Raw genomic sequence first — 19,369 nt, forward strand, 5'->3', positions numbered from 1 at the left:
TATCAAAGCAATGGTGTCATTAAAATATATCTGTGGACTGAATCACTAATCATGTTTCAATAATTAAGTCAAATTAAATCAATGGATTTAGGTAATATATATCTTAATATCAAATGTAAAGAAGAACTAAGTAGCATCACAGATCTAATTTTACAGGTCATTCATGGATAAAATGATAATTTCTATAATTTTTATCTTTTAAAATTCAAAATATAATATTTTATGTGAAATACACAAATTTCTCATCATATACATTTTTATATGCTCAATTATAATATTTATGTATTTGGATAGGTATTTTGTCTAACCAGACACAAAATAGCCTGCCTAAGTAATGCTGAGGAAACATGTATATGTTCAGAAGCAGTAAAATTAGAATAGGCTGACCTGGTAATTTCTACTATACTTTTTCTTACAACCAAGAAAATATCCATGACTCACATGTAGTGCCTTGATCTGTCAAGGGGACACTGAGTCCAGAATCATATTGAGCATAAACATTCACATCGTAGGTGGTGCTGGGATTGAGATTGTGTAAGGTATATGATGTCATCTCTCCAACAAAGGCTTCCATGGGCTCATTGGAACCTTTATTAACAACCACAAAAATATACAGAAACATGCCATTACTAGCATGAAATTCTGCGTAAAATTAAAGATCCTACAGCCAAAGGGAATCACGAACACCATTAATTCCATAGTCCTCATGCACTTACTCACTGGAGCACAAGCTACATTATATGGCAAATATGAAACTATAAGCAGACACTGATTTCTTCACCCTCCTGTTTTCAAAGCACAGCATAGCATTTGGAATATAGTAGGTATATAATCAATGTTTCTTTAGTGAATGAATTCTCAAGCTTCTTTCTCAAGCCGTATTTTGCCAACATAGTGTTTTGCATATAGTAGGTGTTCAATGGATACTTTTTCATTTATTGTAGAGACGATCTAAGAACTTCTATCTTGGACCTCATTCCACATACTTTGGCTGCTAAAGTCCTTAGTTACCAACCCCACTTTCTTTTTAAAGTTCTTTTTCTATTTCTTACATAGGTTCAAATTTTATTTCCTTTCTCTTGCCTTCTCTCCTTCATGTTTTTTCTAATTCATACTCTTCCTGGATATATAGAAGATGCCCTCACAAATTTGGTACGAAGAGCATTTTTCTTCCAGTTTCGCTAAGCATATAGACAGAATATTAAAACAAAAATAACAAATAGTTTAATCAAGGTGATATTAATTTAGGTGAAAATTTCAGAGGGGATTTGAAAGCAAGGCTGTCATGAACAAGCTGCATGGAATCTATGTCCAAAATAAAATAATACCTGGGCATAGTGGGAAAAATGTAGAGGTATAATGATGGAATATTCATTATTTCATGATCATATAGGATGTCTGAAGACAGGCATCTTTGATTTGTGCAACTTTACGAACCAAGTCAAACTTTTTAATCATGACATTTAATTAGAATCTCATCTATACCTATAATAACAATGGTACTTAAGATGATTGGCTTAAAATGTTATTGCCAAAAACATTGCCTTTGGTGACAGGAAACTTGGTGTGATACCTGAACTCTCAGGAGAACCTAATAGTGGGAGATGAAAGAGAAAATACCCTGATATGCAAATAACCCTCCAAAGCATTTCTATGATGACAAAGGCACTTCCTTACCCACTGGTTTATATACAATTTTATATCCAAGAACTGGAGAGGGTGAAGGGTCCCAGGACACCCTGAATCTTGTATACCATTCGTCAGAGATGTGTATGTTCTGAGGAGGAAGGAGTCCCACTGGAAACAAACATTGACACACATTACTGACCTTTTATTGGCATACAAGGAGAGCACAGAACTTTAAAAGTATTGGTAGGGAAGCCCAGTGGGAACAATTTCATAATATCCCATAATGTCTTTATCCAGAAAACAATTAAAAGGCATTGAAGTATTCAAAAACTGCTGAATAGTTTTCCAAATTTAAACAGCAACTCAAATAGACTCAAGAACTAGTGATTTCCAGAACCGCCTTCTCAGCAGGAAGCAGTATCCAGAGCTGAAACATTCTATGACTCAGGATTATAGAAAATAAAAAAGATCTCAAACCACTTTTACAATGTCATATATTACAGATTGTCAGAAACAGAAAGCAATTTAGAGACTATCTAGTCCAACCACTTCATCAAATACATAAGATATTATTTGCCCAAAACCACACAGCTACCTAATAATGTTTTTTCCCTATACCTTTCTATCCTCCACCAGCATTACCTAGAATAAATCCTTAAGCTTCCAGAGATACTGCCCCCAAGTTCACAACTTATAAAATCAATGCTGTTCAGGTAACATGTTAAGTAGTTGCTGTAGTTACTATTCACAGCATTACGCAAATAATGCATCCAACTTGAAAAACGTTTTTTTCATAAGAGAAACAAAATATGACTTTGGCCCTTCCTGGAAAATATAAGATCTAGTTTTTAAAAATCCATTTTGATGAGCATGAAATTCTGAAATATGTCATTTTCCCCAGGAAAGTCCCAAAATACAGTCTAAAATCTGAAAAAAAAAATTAAAAAGTGAAGTTGTTAAAATCATCTTAAGTTATGTGAGTCTCCATTGACTCAGTCCTGTAGACAACAATATCAATAAATACAGATTCTTGACCTTGAGAGACTAAGCTGAATCAACTCTAGTCCTGCTTTTCCCTTAGGAGCTTTCAAATGTCACCTCTTTAAATTCTGTAATATTGTCAAGATCATTTAAGCTCAAAAAGACTTTTGGCAAGTGACTGCAGAAAGAAACCTGAAGTCATGTTACTTAAGTAGATTTTTGGTGAATGAAGTATAAAAGAGAAATGCCAATATCTACCAGTAACAAAACTCAGATCTAGAGTTCATCCTACCTTTATGCTAAACTAATGGCTCTCAGCCATTGCTGCACATTAATGAGAACATCAGCATGTCCAGCCCACACCTCACACAGTTACATCAGTATCTCTGGGAGTGGAACCCAGGCATAAGTATTTTTAAAGCTCCTCAGGTGACTGTAGCAAGCAACCACATTAGAGAATTTTTAAACCCTAAGAAATTACCAACAGTATAGTGTAAAAATGGGTCTGAACATTGATAATTCTATGTAAATGGCTTAGTACAATAAAAAATACATTTTTCTTTTTTAGAAAAAGCTAAATTTGTAGACAGAAAATGATTGCTGATCATCTCACTTCTGTATTTATGACTTAAGATTCAATCACAATGGGATATTTCTTACTGATACTATATTGACTTAACAATTATAGCCTTAACTGACACCATACCAATTGAAACATTATTCAGAGAATATGTAGTGGTTTTCCAAAGAAGAACTAAAACTATCTTAAGCAAATAAAAATATGTAGATTGTCTTTTTCTTCTCTTAGTGAACCATTAAAAAGTTAAAAACAAATTCCTTTCACATGTCATCATTTTGACAAAATTTAATATCTAATACAAATAATACAATATTAGTGTGGTATTTGAGATGTACTGGTAAAGATAAAATTTTAAGATTTTAAAAGGTAAAAAAGCAGCATTAAGATCTTAACAATTTCAAAGCAGAAACAAAAAGGCGGAGTACAAAACACTTACCAGTTCTTCCATTTCCTGTTAGATGGCCACCATCTCCGTCTTCATAAACAGCAATAACAGTAATTTTATATGGAGTGTCAGGTTGCAGGGGCTGCAGTATTACATTGTTTCTTCTGCCTGGGACTGTGGTCTATAGAGGAAGTTAAATTATAAATGTACTACCATCTAGAAGACTTCCAGATCAAAAGACAATATTGTTTTATGTATTCCCATAAACAGTAAGAGTAGTTTTTTTCACATTTTATTTTTGCTGCACAATGCTCATGACAAGAAAAACTATCTTCACTTCTTCTCTGCAGCTTAGGAGAGTGGTTTTAGAGTCAGACAGATCTGGGTTCAAATCCCAGATCAGCCACTTAACAGCCATGTGACCTAACATCTCTGAAGAAAACTGTATTAAAAGCAATGCCATGTACAGTGCTTCAGAACACCTTACTGAGTACTCCAGCACTCAGTAGTAAGTTTGTTTCCTTCAGATCTCATCATCACATGTTCTGCTTTCATGTACAAATATGTACCCAGTACCCACTGCGGGCCAGGCACAGTGGGACAGGTATTAGCTACTGAGAATCCACTGGTGAGCAAAAATTGACGAAGTTTCTGGCCTCAAAAATATCAGTTTGGCTGATACTAGTTAGCTGAAAAAGATTCAACTACCTCTTCAAAGAAGAAATGAACCAGACATCTCAATCTCTCTTCTAAACCTATGTTTTGTTTCTACAAACAACATGGATAAGGTATGCCAGTGAATCCTGGCCTGGAGTCCATTAACTACAAATGATAAATTGTATTTTCAATGTTTTCAGAAAGTAAAGGGAAATTACTTATTTGCCCATGGCAAGGTTGCACAAACACTAGCCATGAGTTTCTCTGCTTTGGCAAACTAACTATAGTAGTACTGTTTATCTCATTTTGATCAGAAACTATAAATGGTAGTTACATGTGTTTCTTATTAATAAAAGTAGGGACTTGAATTAAAGGTTACTATATCAAGTTCCAGTAGATGAAATATTTCATCACATGGGGCTCAGGGAGGGAAAATTACCTAAGACGATCTATGTGGTAAAAAGATGGCAAACCACAGACCTAATTTACAATCAACATCTTGTGCAATATTCTGCAAGCGTATCACAGCAATTAATCACTAAATTTCAAATAGAGTAGTTTTTCCATTTTTCCACTCATAACAAATGGATGTGCATAGTGAGGGCTATGAGGAAGCTACCAGAAACTTGAATCTGGTTCTGGAAAGACAAACTATGACACTCAAAAAGTTTGAAGCTAATAGGAGAGTATGTATATTCCAAAACGAATGTGTACCACAAAATGTTAAGCTTAAAGAAAAGAGAGATCAATTAACACTGGAATATTTAAGGGAGACCTTGTAGAGGAATTAGATTTGAGGAAAGGGCAAGATTTGGATAAATACACTATTTGAATATTAACTTAGACATTCCAGAATGATAGGTATCATATTTCACTAAACTTGGTTCCTGTGGTGTCATTAGGTGGTTAGAAATGTTCAGTTAATCATGCAATAAGATAGTTTTCCTATCTGCCTTTAGAATAAAAATGAACCCAAAGACGTGCTTCTCTATGGTATGGGAGGCCAGAAAGACTAAGCACCTTTGGGTGATCCCAAAGTCATGTCAGAGAAAAATCATAAAGTGTGACTATCAAGGACTCAACTGTACTCACAGCATACCTCTAAAGAAGTTTAACTTCACCGTCCATTCAGCTAAGATGACAAAATGTGCCAATAAATGAGTATTAGACTTACATATTCATCAATTGGATCACCAACAGTGGGAGAATAGATGATCCTGTACTGCTGAACTGGCCCATCAGCATGATCCCAGGCTACCGAAAGGCTATTGGTTGTTTCACCAAAGACTCTCAGGTTCCTTGGTCCACTCCGTGGTACTAAATAAATGAAATACAATAGAGTTTGTTGTCTGCCTGTGAGCATTACCTAGGCCAGATTAAGGAGGTTGCTTGCATGTGTTTCATTCACCATTCACTTGGATGCTTCCTCCCATATAATAAAATACACATTTATGGTTTTAATGTGAAATCATAAACAGTGTATTTCAGAGCTATGGTTACATGTTGAACTTTCAGTGACCTAGAGCTAGCTTTGAAAGGTAGACTAGGAAAAAGGAGAATTATTTTAACCACTATAACCATATCTATTCGATAAAACATAAAGACTAAACCCTCACATTTCCAAAGTTCCCATTTGGTAAGAAGACTCACTGCAGACTAGAAAGAGGGGAAAAAGGAAGATGCAGGGTAGAAGAGGAGAAAAAGGGGAAAAACCCCTCCTTAACTCATGTCCCAAATGAGAACACAAACAGATGAAGTTCATGTCACACAAACAACAGTCACAGACCCAGAGTTTTCGCCTGGAATGTGAAGGTAGGGGATCCCAGGCAGAAAGCTCCCATCTCTCACCACCCCCCTCCCACCTGCCACTCAATCAGAGAAGCCCTGCCTATCTAGCTACCAGGGAATGGAATGGAGAAAGGATTTCTGCCTCACGCGTTCGGCCCTGGGCAGGGCTGGGATTTCCCTCTCCATCCGAGTATAGAGCCACAAGGTTCACGGAATAGAGTGTGTCCGGAATCAGCCGCTCCAGATGCACCATGCGTGTGTTTCCTGGCACCACTATCTGCAGGGGAGGAAATGCCAAATTCTGCCTGACAACAACTCAAATGCTTACCAAGTCTTCAGTTAGTCATCACAATAGTATTTATAATAAAATGTTGAGCCCAGCCACATCAGAAGCCAACTGTGCTTCTCCATGAGATCCACCCAGACCATATCACTAAACAAAATTTGTCCTCAGAAATTCCCTTTCCAAAAAAAGTGACCTCATCCTTGACCCTTAGTAGCTTCAGTTATCTCCATTTATATTTATTATAAACATTCTCAAATATAACATGCAAGGCTCATGATATTTCCTCAAAAAACATCCTGCATGTTAAATACACACAAGAATAGGGACTCTTACTTGTGGTGGGGGAGATTTTGTGTTGAAATAGAGACTCCATGCAATGCATACAGGTAAAGTTGTCTTAATATGTCCTACCATACATGGACATGAAAATCAATGTTCTTATCAAATGCATATATTGTTTATCATTTGTTTATCTTCGTCAACATTGTTTATTTTTGCAAAGATTTATAAGTTAAATTAGTTTATAAATTTACTTTCCCACAGGTATTCTGATACTATGCTTATTGAAATTAGGAATTTCTGATTTCTAAATTGTTAGTCTACTTACAAAACTGAATAATGTTATGAATGAAAGATAGATTGGGCAATTTGTGAGAACCAGTGAAGGTATATTTTAAAATATTTTCATAACAAAAACACACTGACAAAGTCTAACAATTATTTACATTTATTACTGGGTTTTTAACCCATCCAACTAATTCACATTTTCCCAAAATTCTTTTTATTCTTACTAACCCTATAATTAATACACCTACCTCAAATCATCAAAAACAATAATTTAAGTATTATACACTGGCATGTTTGTGGTTTGTGTTCTCCCAGGTTATCAAACATGACACAAACATGTGACTACATTCATCAGAAAATGCAGTTTCCATGACAAAATTACTTACAGATTCTGAGGGTCTTGTGCCATCCACAGGAGAATACACAACGCGATATTGCAGCACAGGTCCTGGTGCAGGGTCCCAGCGAACATCGAGGCTGTTAGGTGTTGGATTGTATACTTGGACATTTCTTGCCAGTCCTCTCATCACTGAGGAAATGAAGGCCAACATCTATTTCTTAAGTCTGTTTATATATCTCAAGCTTTCATATCACTTTCCAGAACCTACGTTCTGTAACAGGACAAAATGCTATCTTCTTTATATTTCTAATTACCTACACACAAAGGCAGATTAAAACTCTCCAAATCCAAATTTAATTAAAGTTAGCAAGCATGGCCTTTGTCTATAAGGAAGCAACATTGTATTCAATTAAAAACAAGTTAATAAAAGTGGTGGAACTAGATTGTCCATAAAGGGTCATGGGATAGAGAAAAGAAATAGGAAAAGTAGTTTCAGTTTTCCAATATAGGTAATGGAGAGAGGAAGAAGAGACATTTTTTAAGAGTCTGCCTTGTAAGCAAAATCTGACAACAGCCATTAAGCTCATCTGATTCGGTCAGCTAGTTACAACCATTCATTACTTCTTCATTTAACAATTGCTACTCAGTATCTTTGTGATTAACAGAAAAGGTAAAAGGAGAGAAAAATAAGATATACCCAGTTCTCAAGTGACCCAATAGGAATTTAGAAAAACTTACCAATTAAATTGATGTACTAATTCCAAACTCTAATTTAACCAAAAACATCATCTTCCTAGACCACTAATCTTTTACCAAAAGAAGACATCCATGCTTGATTCCTTTTAACCATCAGCAAGTATATTTTTAAAGCCAAAGAAATATTTCTAAATGTGCACAAAAGCCTTTAAGCAATACTACAAAAAACAGTAAAACCACTATAAACGGCTTTCTAAATGAAAGCATACAGATTTAAAGATCAAAAAAGCACTTCAACAAACAAACCAAAGACATATGAAATTAGGTAATGTGCCAAACAGATTTCAACAATTCACACTATGAAAGCCAATTATAAACAGTCCTTCACAACAATTTATAAAGCATAAAGCAAAGCTCAATGAATTTTTGTCAATGAAAGAGATTAAGCAAAGTAGTATACTGATGATTATATGCACTTTTACAAATCCTAAAATTATCATTTCAAAAGAAGATGCCATTATAAATTTGTTATTTCACAAAACGTTAACATTTGGTGTTAGGAAGGTGAACTATGGCTAATTTTTATGTTTTTAATTCTACCACACCAAAATTTCCGAATTCTCTTTAATGGGCCTTTATGGCCTTTATAATGAAAAGCAACATTTATGATGAAAAATTAATTTTTTGGCCATATTACTTACATGTCCTTCCAGTATCTGATGTGCGTCCCCCATCACCTTCAGTATAAACGGGAACTACCGTCACAGTGTACGAGGTATCTGGCTGGAGATTCCTAAGAATGGCATAATTGGTATTCCCGGGGATTGGAACCTAAATATTTTAATAAAACATACAGCACTGACTTGAAAAATCTGTGGAAGAAATAATAATTCAAATAATACAATAACAACTCAAGACCAAGTCAAGAAGCAGGTTCTGTAATATTAGGAGGTAATAATGTGCCCCCACGTGACCTGCTACAAGAGGTTACATATTTCCCTATGCCCCTCCAACCATCCAATACTCCCCGTTTAGAACTTCCCAGAATAGCTACTTCTTCCCCTGACCAGGGGGAAGAATCCTGGCCCCAATCCCTGTTACCCAGGCTCTGAGGCATCAACTATTTACCCTCTATCAAGTCTTATTAAATGAATATGAAATTCTTCAGCTCTAAAGTAAACTGGTTAACTCCTTCAGTTCCACTGTTCCACTTTTAAATCACTCAGCTACCATTTAAACAAATTAGCATTTTTTACTATAATAAATAATTACCAGTTCCTCTGGACCATCTGCTGCTGGTGCATAGAAGAGCTTGTACTGACGAGGATTTCCCTCTGCATGGTCCCAGCGGACATTCAAGGTGCTGGTAGAAGGGTCATACACTCTTAGGTTCCTTACAGTGTTTAGAGGTTCTGAAACGCACAGAAATCCCATCACAGTATAGTGCTAACAATCAAGCCCACATGAAACACAGATTCACTGATATCTGGCACCCTAGAACATATCAGGCACCACACAAACATCTGTTGAAGTAGTGAATAAACAACACATACTGTGTCTGCGTCAGTCTGATGCATATGTCTCATCTATCCACATGACATTTTTGTCTTAGAGTACCTTTCTATCCTAGAAAGTAACATCTTTCTCCACAAATAGAGACAAATAATTCCAAGCAAGGATGTTAAAAACTATTAATATGGCCAGGTACAGTGGCTCATGCCTGTAATCCCAGCACTTTGGGAGGCCGAGGCAGGCAGATTACTTGAGGTCAGGAGTTCGAGATCAGCTTGATCGACATGGTGAAACCCCATCTCTACCAAAAATATAAAAAATTAGCCAGGTGTGGTAGTGGGCGCCTATAATCCCAGCTATTCGGGAGCCTGAGACAGGAGAATCGCTTGAACCCGGGAGGCAGAAGTTGCAGTGAGCCAAGATCATGCCACTGCACTCCAGCCTGGGCAACACAGCGAGACTCCATCTCAAAAAATAAATAAATAAACTATTAATATTATTTGTAAATGAATTTTTAAATATTAGTAAAACTTTGTGTCACCCCAGTGTTTCCAGATAAAGAGATGATTCCATTCTAATAGTAGCTATTAAAGAAGCTATAGGAACTCAGGTTTCACTTACTGGTCTTGCCTCTTCCCGTCATCCGACCTCCTTCACCATCAGGATACAGAGAGGATACGGTGATAGTGTAAGGAGTGTCTGGCTTCAGTTTCTGCAGGACCACACTGTTCTGCCGTCCTCCTATTGTGGTCTTGAGTAAAAAGGGTCTTGGTGAGTGTTAGCCTTGCTCTCTCCATCTCACTAACCTGTTAGAAAAAGCTCTTTCTGCAGGGAAGCTGTTTGAGACCCTTGTCCAGTTCTAGAACTACGAACCACAGCAAAGGTTTAAAATACATCTTACGGTATAATTTTAAATGTAAAATATGCACCTCAAATCATAAAAAGAATTCCAAGCTTTACACTGGTGACCCCAAAAAGATATTTCAACTTGCTAGCCACCAGCACTGCAAAATTTCATCCAAAACACATTTCACAGAACTCTTCAAAAAAAAGAAAAGGCATTAATCATAAGTGAGCTACAAAGAGACTTTAAGATACCAAAGAATTGCATAATTTTAGAGGCTCCACACCACTTAATATTATTCTTACTTTTTTAACAGATGTTTTTATTTGCTTTAGAAACACATTAAAATGATTCAGCATACAGTATAAAGCTCTTGGTGTTTCCCCCAAGAACACTGTCACTCTAACAGCCTTAGTTGTGTTAACAACATGACCAGACCTTTTGCCAGGCCACACTCGATCAGGGGTTTCCAGTTGTCTCCATCATACCAGCCCTGTGGTATGAAGCTTTTCAATTTACTCTAATTATGGAGCTTAAAGTTTTTATTCGTTACTTAAGGCCATCTAGCTATCTTGTTGAAAGAAAATTTGTACAATTTATTAACAGTCTACCGAATTCAGATGTTTATGTCATACTAATTAAAATCGCATGAAAATGGCACACTGCCCAAAATGAGTGCACATGTAGATGGCTGGATGTGCTAGAACAAACCAGATGTTTCCAACTTAGCACCCATCCACTCAAGTAGTCCGAATTCCAGAGAAAAACCCAGTGAATCACGTTCGTCATCCTCAATATGGACAAACTGAACTACCATGGCTAATTTTAACAAATTTCATATTTGAGGTTATGAGAGAAAAGTATCAATAACAGTATAAGCCATTTTGATAAAAACCTGATGCATAACAAATCTGAAAGCCTACTTAGGAGAACTGCCCTTATGAGTAAGCAGAGGGGCATGTACCTACCTCTCCCATCCAGCTCCCCAAAATAATTCTAGCATCAGTTATTCATCATTGTCATGATTTCACGGACTAGCGTTAAAATCCAAGTACCCCAAAGACTAACAAAGCTTAAGGGCTTCATACTTTCCAGAGGATAAGTTTATGAGACTCTTTATGATAACAAACAGCTGGAAGACAGTAAAAGAGACTCAGCAGAAGCAGTCGGAACATCAATGTCCCCAAGATGGGAAATGCTAAGAACAAACTTCTCCTGACTTGTAGTTTTACCAAAATCTAGCATGCCATAGAAAAAAAAGTTCTGTTTCTGAAATTAATATATCAGTCCATCTAATTTGTCTTATCTTATTTTCATATAAAAGTCTATTGATTACAGTTGATATTGTTTATTAATGATAATCTATTTACCTAAAACAAACAAATAGTCAGTCCAAATGCATCATACTACCTAAGACTGGAGCTATAAAAGCCTCAAAAGACCAACTCAAAGTCACACTAGAGATGGGAAGGTTTCTGATTCAGCTAAGCTTACTAACTGGGTAGTATCAGAGATCTTTAACCACACACCTTAGATTAATGCCAACCTCTACCTTGGCTAATACCTCTAAACTGATAAGAGATATGACCCATTTGCTTGAGCTTGGCAAGTCAGATGATTAAAGGTTAATAATACATGTGTCTCTAAGGCTATGTATAAAAATATTATAGCCAAAAAAGTCAATAAAACTCTGTACCTCATCAAAACCGGAGATTTATTTTGAAATGAATCAGAAAACATAATCATACCTATGTAAAAATCATGGGGCTTCCTGACCTAGGATAATACATGCAGTTCTAATTATATAGTTTACAAAAGGCAAAGTTGTAGAAAGCCCAAAACCAGAGAACTAAAGTAAGAGAGGTAAAATGGAAAAAGGCTCTATTAAATAAGGAAAGACTAGGAAGAGAAAGAGGATGAAGACTGAGTTTACAGTCCTACCATCTTTCTTGGGGACCTCCATTTGGATAATAGAAAAATGAAAAACAGTGTAAATTAGGTTAACAGCCTCCCATATCTAGAAACACCAGATCTAGAAGATAGCCTATGACATGCAAAAAAAAAAAAAAAACAGGGAAAAAATCAGATAAATAGAAAATAAACATTATAAGTAAGTTTAGCAAACTTTCAGCACTTGATTAAGTTACAGAGAGGAATGGAAGGTCGACATAGATACAAAAACTATCTGGATATCTTCATGGATAATCCAGCACTAATAGTTTTTAAAGGAACTATGGATGCATTGAGGCACATGCCTCGTGCTTTGGGGCTATGAGGAAGAGCAACTATCATCTCTCATGAGAACATCCACTGAGTCTCCATGATGGCACTCCACGTGGAGTGCCAACTAAAGAGTCAGATGATTCCATCCAATGCAACAAATCTTAATATCCCTTAAAAAGTAAGTATGACTAACTAAACACTGAGGGGGAAAAAGGGTTTGAAAAGAAATGGGTAGAATTTATGCAAATTATGATTTTTATTTAAAAATTACCGTTTGCTCATTGCCTTCCCCTGTGGAAGGCTGATAAGTGATCCTATATTTCTGCACACGACCACTAGCAGGATCCCACTTAACAGTCAAGCTGTTAGATGTTGCATTGTACACTTGAAGGTTTCGTGGGCCACTTTTGGGAGCTGAAAGAAGATTGTTGAAAAACAAAGTAAGCAGACAGAACAATGCCTCCCCCTAAAATATATACAGCTCCCAAGGCAACCAGAGAATTCTATGCCTCTGGGTTTATAATGAAATTTGACCCCCTAATAAAAATGGTTATTGATTCTTAAATGACTCCTTAGTATGGACTTTCATTTTGTTTCTGTCCCCACAAGCGTGACATGTAGAAGTTCCAACTTCCAATATGATGGTATTTAAAGATGGGGCCCTTGGGTGGTAATTAGGGTTAGATTAGGTCATGAGGGTGGGGCTGCCATAATGGGATTAGTCTGTGTAAGAAGAGACATAAGAGAGCTTATTCTCTCTCTCTCCACCATGTGAGAGAGTGAGAAAGTGAGAGAGACTGAGAAAGAGCTGGCTAGCTATAAGCTGGGAGGAAAGCCATCACCCAGAAATGAATTGAATAGCACCTTGGTCTTGGACTTCTCAGCCTCCAGAATTGTGAGAATATAAATTTCTGTTATTTATGCCATCCAGTCTAGTCTTTTGTGATGGCACCCCAAGCTGATCAATACACTCCAAAACAAGTAGTAGCAAAGCAAAGTTTTTCAAGAAAAGCCTACTTAAAAGAGTTCTCAATGAACATCTTAGGATTTAAAAGCAGATAACCTATTTATAATGTATTTTATGGTACTTTTCATTCATACATTCATTCATTATTTGTTCATTTAAACAATTCAGCAAATTAAATTCTTACCTTGTGTTGTTAAGATAGGCACTAAAAGAAAACAGAATTTAGGGACACATTACTAATATAGCTATAGCCCTATTTTTTAAAAATTAACTTTAAAACATCAATGTCCTATTTGAAAGCTAAACACCTACGTGTGCGCTCACTGCCAATCAGGTCATCACTTTCTGACTCATCAGGATAGATGGCAGTAATGGAAACTTCATAGACGGTGTTGGGATTCAGGTTTTCGAACATCAAAGTATTTTCATCTCCATTTAAGATGGTCTTGGAGAAAGAGGACAAAAACATACCCACGCAAAAATAAGTCTCCACTGACATCATACACACTCAATGTCAGTTTGCTTATATTATTTAGCCAGATATTCCTCCTGCTCTGATGCATGTCATGAGCTCAAATGTCAATAAATGCTTATCGACAACAAAAGTAATACTTCTTTAAAGTAAGCTTCCTTACAAATTAAATGGGACATGAAAGACAAAGAGAAAGATAAAGAGAGTTAACTACCTCCATCTTATCTGAGCTTCCAAAAGGTGCCCAAGTTATTCTGTAGAGGGACACATCTGAAGCTCCATGATCCCAGGTCCCTCTGAAACCCTCTGGTGTTACTTCAGTAATCCTTAGGTTTGTTGGGGCTGGCACAGGTCCTATCATGAGAAAAGGCAAGCAAAGTTTTTGAATGTGAGCTACAAATGCAATTTAATATAATAAAACTTCCTTGTTTTATATTAATGGACATCTGAAAACTGATTGAATACATTGCTTAGAACCAAATATTTTACCAATTCCTAGAGCTGTAAAAACTGCAAGCATTCTGTGAATATAACAGGTTATTAAGGATATTCTATTTAAATGATGTGTTTTTAAGATACCATTTAGTACCTTTCTCCAGCTTTTTAAGAATCAAATCAACACCAGGGACTCTTTCACACAGTAATACACAATACACAAAGCACAAACTCAGCCTACATATCAGAGTTAATGGACCTTCTCCAGTCTATCAATAACCCCAGAGACATACATAGACTCCGGGTTAAGAAACTAGGTAGGCTAACATATTATACATTAAAGATGATTCTCAAGGAAATATTCATTTATTGTTCATAATTTGTTGTTCTGATACCCAAAGGAAACAGTTTCATTTTTATTTTTAAAAAACACACATATCACTGCAGTTTAAAAATGAGAATGTCTGCCTAGCTGTAAACAACACCGAAGTATTGCACTCTGACAATTGATTAGAACACACATACATACTGCTACACATACAGTGAATTCCAATCTAGGAGTATTGCCACAGGAAAGGAACTCTGAGCATGTTACGATCCAGGTAACACACACACATAGCTTCTTCCTATAGATCACCAACCTTAAACATGATATGAAGCAGAACATGCTGACCCTATTCAGAGAACTGAACACCTGGAGACCCAAAAGACTGCTGGAATCCCCTTTCACAGCCCCTCCGTTGACCAGGTCCTCTGGCTGTTTTGCAGCACAAGCATTTTTTATGTCTGCCACCATTCCTGAGCTTTCATTGTCACTTATTTCTCTCTTTTTTTGGTAATCAAAGCTAATTACACAAAACCCAGAGCCATTAAAAATTTGTTCTAATAATTACAATGGAAAGGCCCATTCAGATAAAGAGAGTGGTACTATTTCCACCAGCACAACTGCAAAACAAAGTAACTGTTAAGAATGTACTTTAAACGTATCTGAAAATTATTTGGAAATCTTAAGGTTTGAAAATATATATTAAAAATATTAATCTACTGTACTAAATTACCTGTCTCACTAGCCTTTCTTCCTGACTTCCTTTTCTGTTCACTACACCTGTTATGTTATTTTTATGCAAAGCTGTCAGTCTACTGATTCATATGCATCAATTCTCAACTCCAGCCATGACCCTTACCAGGTAAGAACTTAAGCCAAGAAAACAAACGAAATTGCTAAGAGATCTAAAATGGTAAGAAAATAGCAGAGTCAAAAAGGGAGAAGTAGATATGTCTGGAGTTAAGAAGCAGGTTATGGTCGGGTGCAGTGGCTCAAGCCAGTAATCCCAGCACTCCGGGAGGCTGAGGTGGGCGGATCACAAGGTCAGGAGATCGAGACCATCCTGGATAACACGGTGAAACCCCATCTCTACTAAAAATATAAAAAATTAGCCGGGCGGGTGCGGTGGCAGGCACCTGTAGTCCCAGCTACTCCGGAGGCTGAGGCAGGAGAATGGCGTGAACCTGGGAGGTGGAGCTCGCAGTGAGCCGAAATCAGGTCACTGCACTTCAGCCTGGGCAACAGAGTAAGACTCAGTCTCAAAAAAAAAAAAAAAAAAAAAAAAAAAAAACAAGATGCTCTAATTAGGTATAGGCAGCTGGGCACTAAAAAACATGCTATTGAACCTTTAGTGAGGAATTTTCTGGAAAGGAGGAAAAGGTTCCAGACTATAGTATCAGTCCCATCAATAGATCACAGGATGTGGCTGGGCAAGTTGCTTAAATTCTCTAGACCTGTGCTGTCCACTATGGAAACCACTAGCCACATGTAGTTGGCTATTGAGCACTTAAAATGTGGCTAGTCTGAATTAAGATGTGCTCTAAGTGTAAAATACACACTGGATTTTGAAGACCTGTTACAGAAAAAAGGTAAAATGTCTCGTTAATAATTATTGTACTGATAGCTAATGAAATTATAATGGATATATTTGGATCTACTGGGTTAAATAAAACATTATCAAAATTAATTTCATCCATTTATTTTTGCCTTGTTTAATGTGGACACCAGAAAATTTACAACTACATATACAACTCCCATTATTTTTGTTTGGAACACTGCTGGCTCTAGGCCTTAATGTTTCTTTACTGCTATTTGCATTATGTAATGGGTTGAGCACTGGATTAAGTTATTATGTGCCAAGCACTGGAGATACAAAGTTGAGCAAAATGTCTCTTCCTTCATTAGGAGAGAGCAAAGGGGAAGTAGAATCCATAGCAAAAGACCAACAGGCAATAATGATTGCATTAAATACTATGGAGACACCACAAGAGGGAGAGGAACTGACATCTCCAGGAGCTGCAACAGATGGAGCAGGAAGCAGGGTCCGGGCAGGCTGCCCTGTCTCCCCCAGCACTCCACTCACAATGCAGTCACCCCTTCCTCTGAAATCTGGCAGCACACAATCTCAGTGCCACCTGACCTTCCTTACATGATCTCATGTATTCTTGATTAATTTTTTTCTTATCTCCACAACTAAATCATGAATCAGTGAGGGCAAAGATGCTTATATTTTGTTAACCTTGATAACACTTCACATATAGTAAGATACTCCAAAAAATTTTATAAATAACGCATCTTTTCCAAAGCAAATGTGCAACATATGTCAAGAAAACTTGCCCACCCCACTACACATATATGCACACACATACACAGGTGCACATCAAGCAGTTGTAGTTCGAAGATAAATTAATGACAGTGGCTGATGGAAAGTATCATAAAAGGAATGGATGCAAAGATAGAAGATGGGACACCTTGTTCCAAAGAAAATAAGTGAAAAACAATCTATGAATCCAAGCATTATTAAATGCCGGCAAAGGTAGCATTAAGAAACAAAATGACCCAGTAAATTGAGTTACATGTGCATGTAAAGTGTTATTTCCCATTATCAATGGAGCAGGAGCACAACTCACGGGTAGTTTCTTGAGCAGTCACTGGAGGAGACTCCCCCTCATCATGTACTGCAGAAACGCTGACTGTGTACAGGGTCTGTGAGAAGAGGTCTTTGAGGGAAGTGCTGGTCTCTGATCTGTCCACCTCTACCTATAACAGTAACAGAGCAGTGGGACTACTTTTACAAAGGGTTTACTTTTGATATCTCTCTGTTGTTTATGTACCTGTCAGCATAAGAATATAAAATCTGTGATCAGAAGAGAGTAGTGTTTTCCAATTTACTTGAGAATCCAGAAACTGGACACAGTTTAAATATTTCCAAACTGGAAAAAAAAATGTATGTACTAGACCATATGGCACATGATTGTCTAGAAAATAATGACTGCCTATGTATTCAAACAACCTAACCATTTTTCCACCTGTTTCCCTTTATATCACTGCATTATTTGTTTCAGCAATGGTCTCTTATGCACAGCATTATTTCATTTGCTATGCACAAGAACCTTGTGAGATCCACTGGCCATTGTACCCCTTTTAAATGAAAATGCAGAATGAAATAAATGTGTGCACCTGTATAAAGTAGTTTTGTATAATCCACAAATGACCAGAAGAACCAGTAACTGAGTGCTTAGAGAAATGACTCCTATGTTCCAAAAATGCCTCTGAGATTCTGACATTAATACTCCCTCAAGCACACACAAGTTTTGCTGGTTCGTGAAGTCCTTCTAATTTGCTGTAACTTTGAATCCAGTCATCATGGAACTCCCAAAAGAAACACTCGCAAAAGGACACCCCTCTAACAATATACTCCTCCTTTCTCTGTGTCTCTGTGTATACTCCTCCCTTCTCTAGTGTCCTATCTTCCTGTTATCTGACAAACTCCTCCTCTTCATTGCTGCATCCTCTTGCTACCTCTTATTTTTAGGAACATTATGACATTTTCTAGTAATTCTTAGAATAGGGAGCCATATAAGGAATCTGGATGAGAAGGAAATACCATTTAGATCTGATAACTTTTTATCTACCAAGGGATGATGTTTTTGAAATTAATATCACGCAGCAAAACATTTCTGTTTTGACAAGACAGTCCAATATATTATTGATTTTCAAAAACTGCTTTATTAATATCACAAGTTTTCAACACTGTGCTAACAAAGTGACAAGTATTCAAAACATGCTATCATCCATACTTGATAAAGTTCTTTTTTAAAACCTACTAGGAAAACAAATATTGTCATATCTACTATCATCTTCAACCTACCTCTTTGACATCCTCTTCCGGTGTTTTGTATCGAACAATATATTTACGCACTTTTCCAGGCACAGGTTCCCAAAAGACATTCATAGTGCTGTGAGTCACATCTCTGAGTTTCAGATCCTGAGGTCTGGGTAAAGGCACTAGAGAGGCACAAGATATTAAATCCAGATGTGCTTCTCAACCACAAAGCTCTAAAGCATCCACGCAAGCTTTCAAGAAGTTGTTTGGAGAAAATTTAAAGGTGTTTGGCAAAATAACTGAAACAAATAGCTATGATGATAAAAGTACCATGATTCTATCAGATAGACTGAATTCTTCTTAAGAAGGTTTTTCAAAAATAGAATATATTTAATTTTCTGTTATCACAAGGCTAATTTCTCATTTATATATTACTTTTCTTCCACACTATTTAAACAATCTCTTGCTGCTCAACCCCATAATAAATCATAATTCATCATAAATGTACAGCTCATGTTTCTTTATCAGATATTTAACTCAATTAAGACAGAAAGCAAAATTAATAGAGTTATGCACCCTTAAGAACGTGACAGAAAAAAAAGTTACAGAGCGAAAATGAAGATGAGCCAACATTAAGCATCCAATAAGCTTATATGAAAACCTAGACACCTAAATTGTTAGAAGAACATCCAAATGATAAATGCTTACCAAATCTAACATAACTTTCCATTAAAAAGGGTGGAAGGAGAATAAGGAATGAGGAGATTTTCTCTGGTAATATGAGATGTATTTTGCTCTTCCCAGCTGCCCATTTGACTAGTTGAACTTGTAGAGACTCTTTCTGACTCTCATTCTG

The 19,369-nt window shown here is 36.6% G+C and overlaps 1 protein-coding gene across 6 annotated transcripts in view; it reads right to left on the bottom strand.

The window, feature by feature from the left end:
* COL12A1 (collagen type XII alpha 1 chain) overlaps window positions 1-19,369 on the bottom strand; it is a 137,328-nt gene that overhangs the window by 41,572 nt on the left and 76,387 nt on the right. For 5 of the 6 annotated variants that reach the window (XM_033217688.1, XM_033217686.1, XM_033217684.1 and 2 more), the window contains 15 exons: window positions 18,559-18,695; window positions 17,318-17,447; window positions 14,142-14,281; window positions 13,768-13,900; window positions 13,640-13,660; window positions 12,760-12,902; window positions 10,043-10,172; window positions 9,182-9,321; window positions 8,611-8,740; window positions 7,260-7,402; window positions 6,168-6,297; window positions 5,407-5,549; window positions 3,627-3,756; window positions 1,678-1,797; window positions 442-588 (listed from right to left, as the gene is read on the bottom strand). In XM_033217688.1, coding sequence (XP_033073579.1) covers window positions 442-588; window positions 1,678-1,797; window positions 3,627-3,756; window positions 5,407-5,549; window positions 6,168-6,297; window positions 7,260-7,402; window positions 8,611-8,740; window positions 9,182-9,321; window positions 10,043-10,172; window positions 12,760-12,902; window positions 13,640-13,660; window positions 13,768-13,900; window positions 14,142-14,281; window positions 17,318-17,447; window positions 18,559-18,695 — 1,917 coding nt within the window. The remainder of the gene's footprint in view (window positions 1-441; window positions 589-1,677; window positions 1,798-3,626; window positions 3,757-5,406; window positions 5,550-6,167; window positions 6,298-7,259; window positions 7,403-8,610; window positions 8,741-9,181; window positions 9,322-10,042; window positions 10,173-12,759; window positions 12,903-13,639; window positions 13,661-13,767; window positions 13,901-14,141; window positions 14,282-17,317; window positions 17,448-18,558; window positions 18,696-19,369) is intronic. The other variant, XM_033217685.1, reaches the window with a different exon arrangement.

The sequence above is a fragment of the Trachypithecus francoisi genome, unplaced genomic scaffold (assembly GCF_009764315.1).
Source record: "Trachypithecus francoisi isolate TF-2019V2 unplaced genomic scaffold, Tfra_2.0 Lachesis_group10, whole genome shotgun sequence".
NCBI lineage: Eukaryota > Metazoa > Chordata > Mammalia > Primates > Cercopithecidae > Trachypithecus > Trachypithecus francoisi.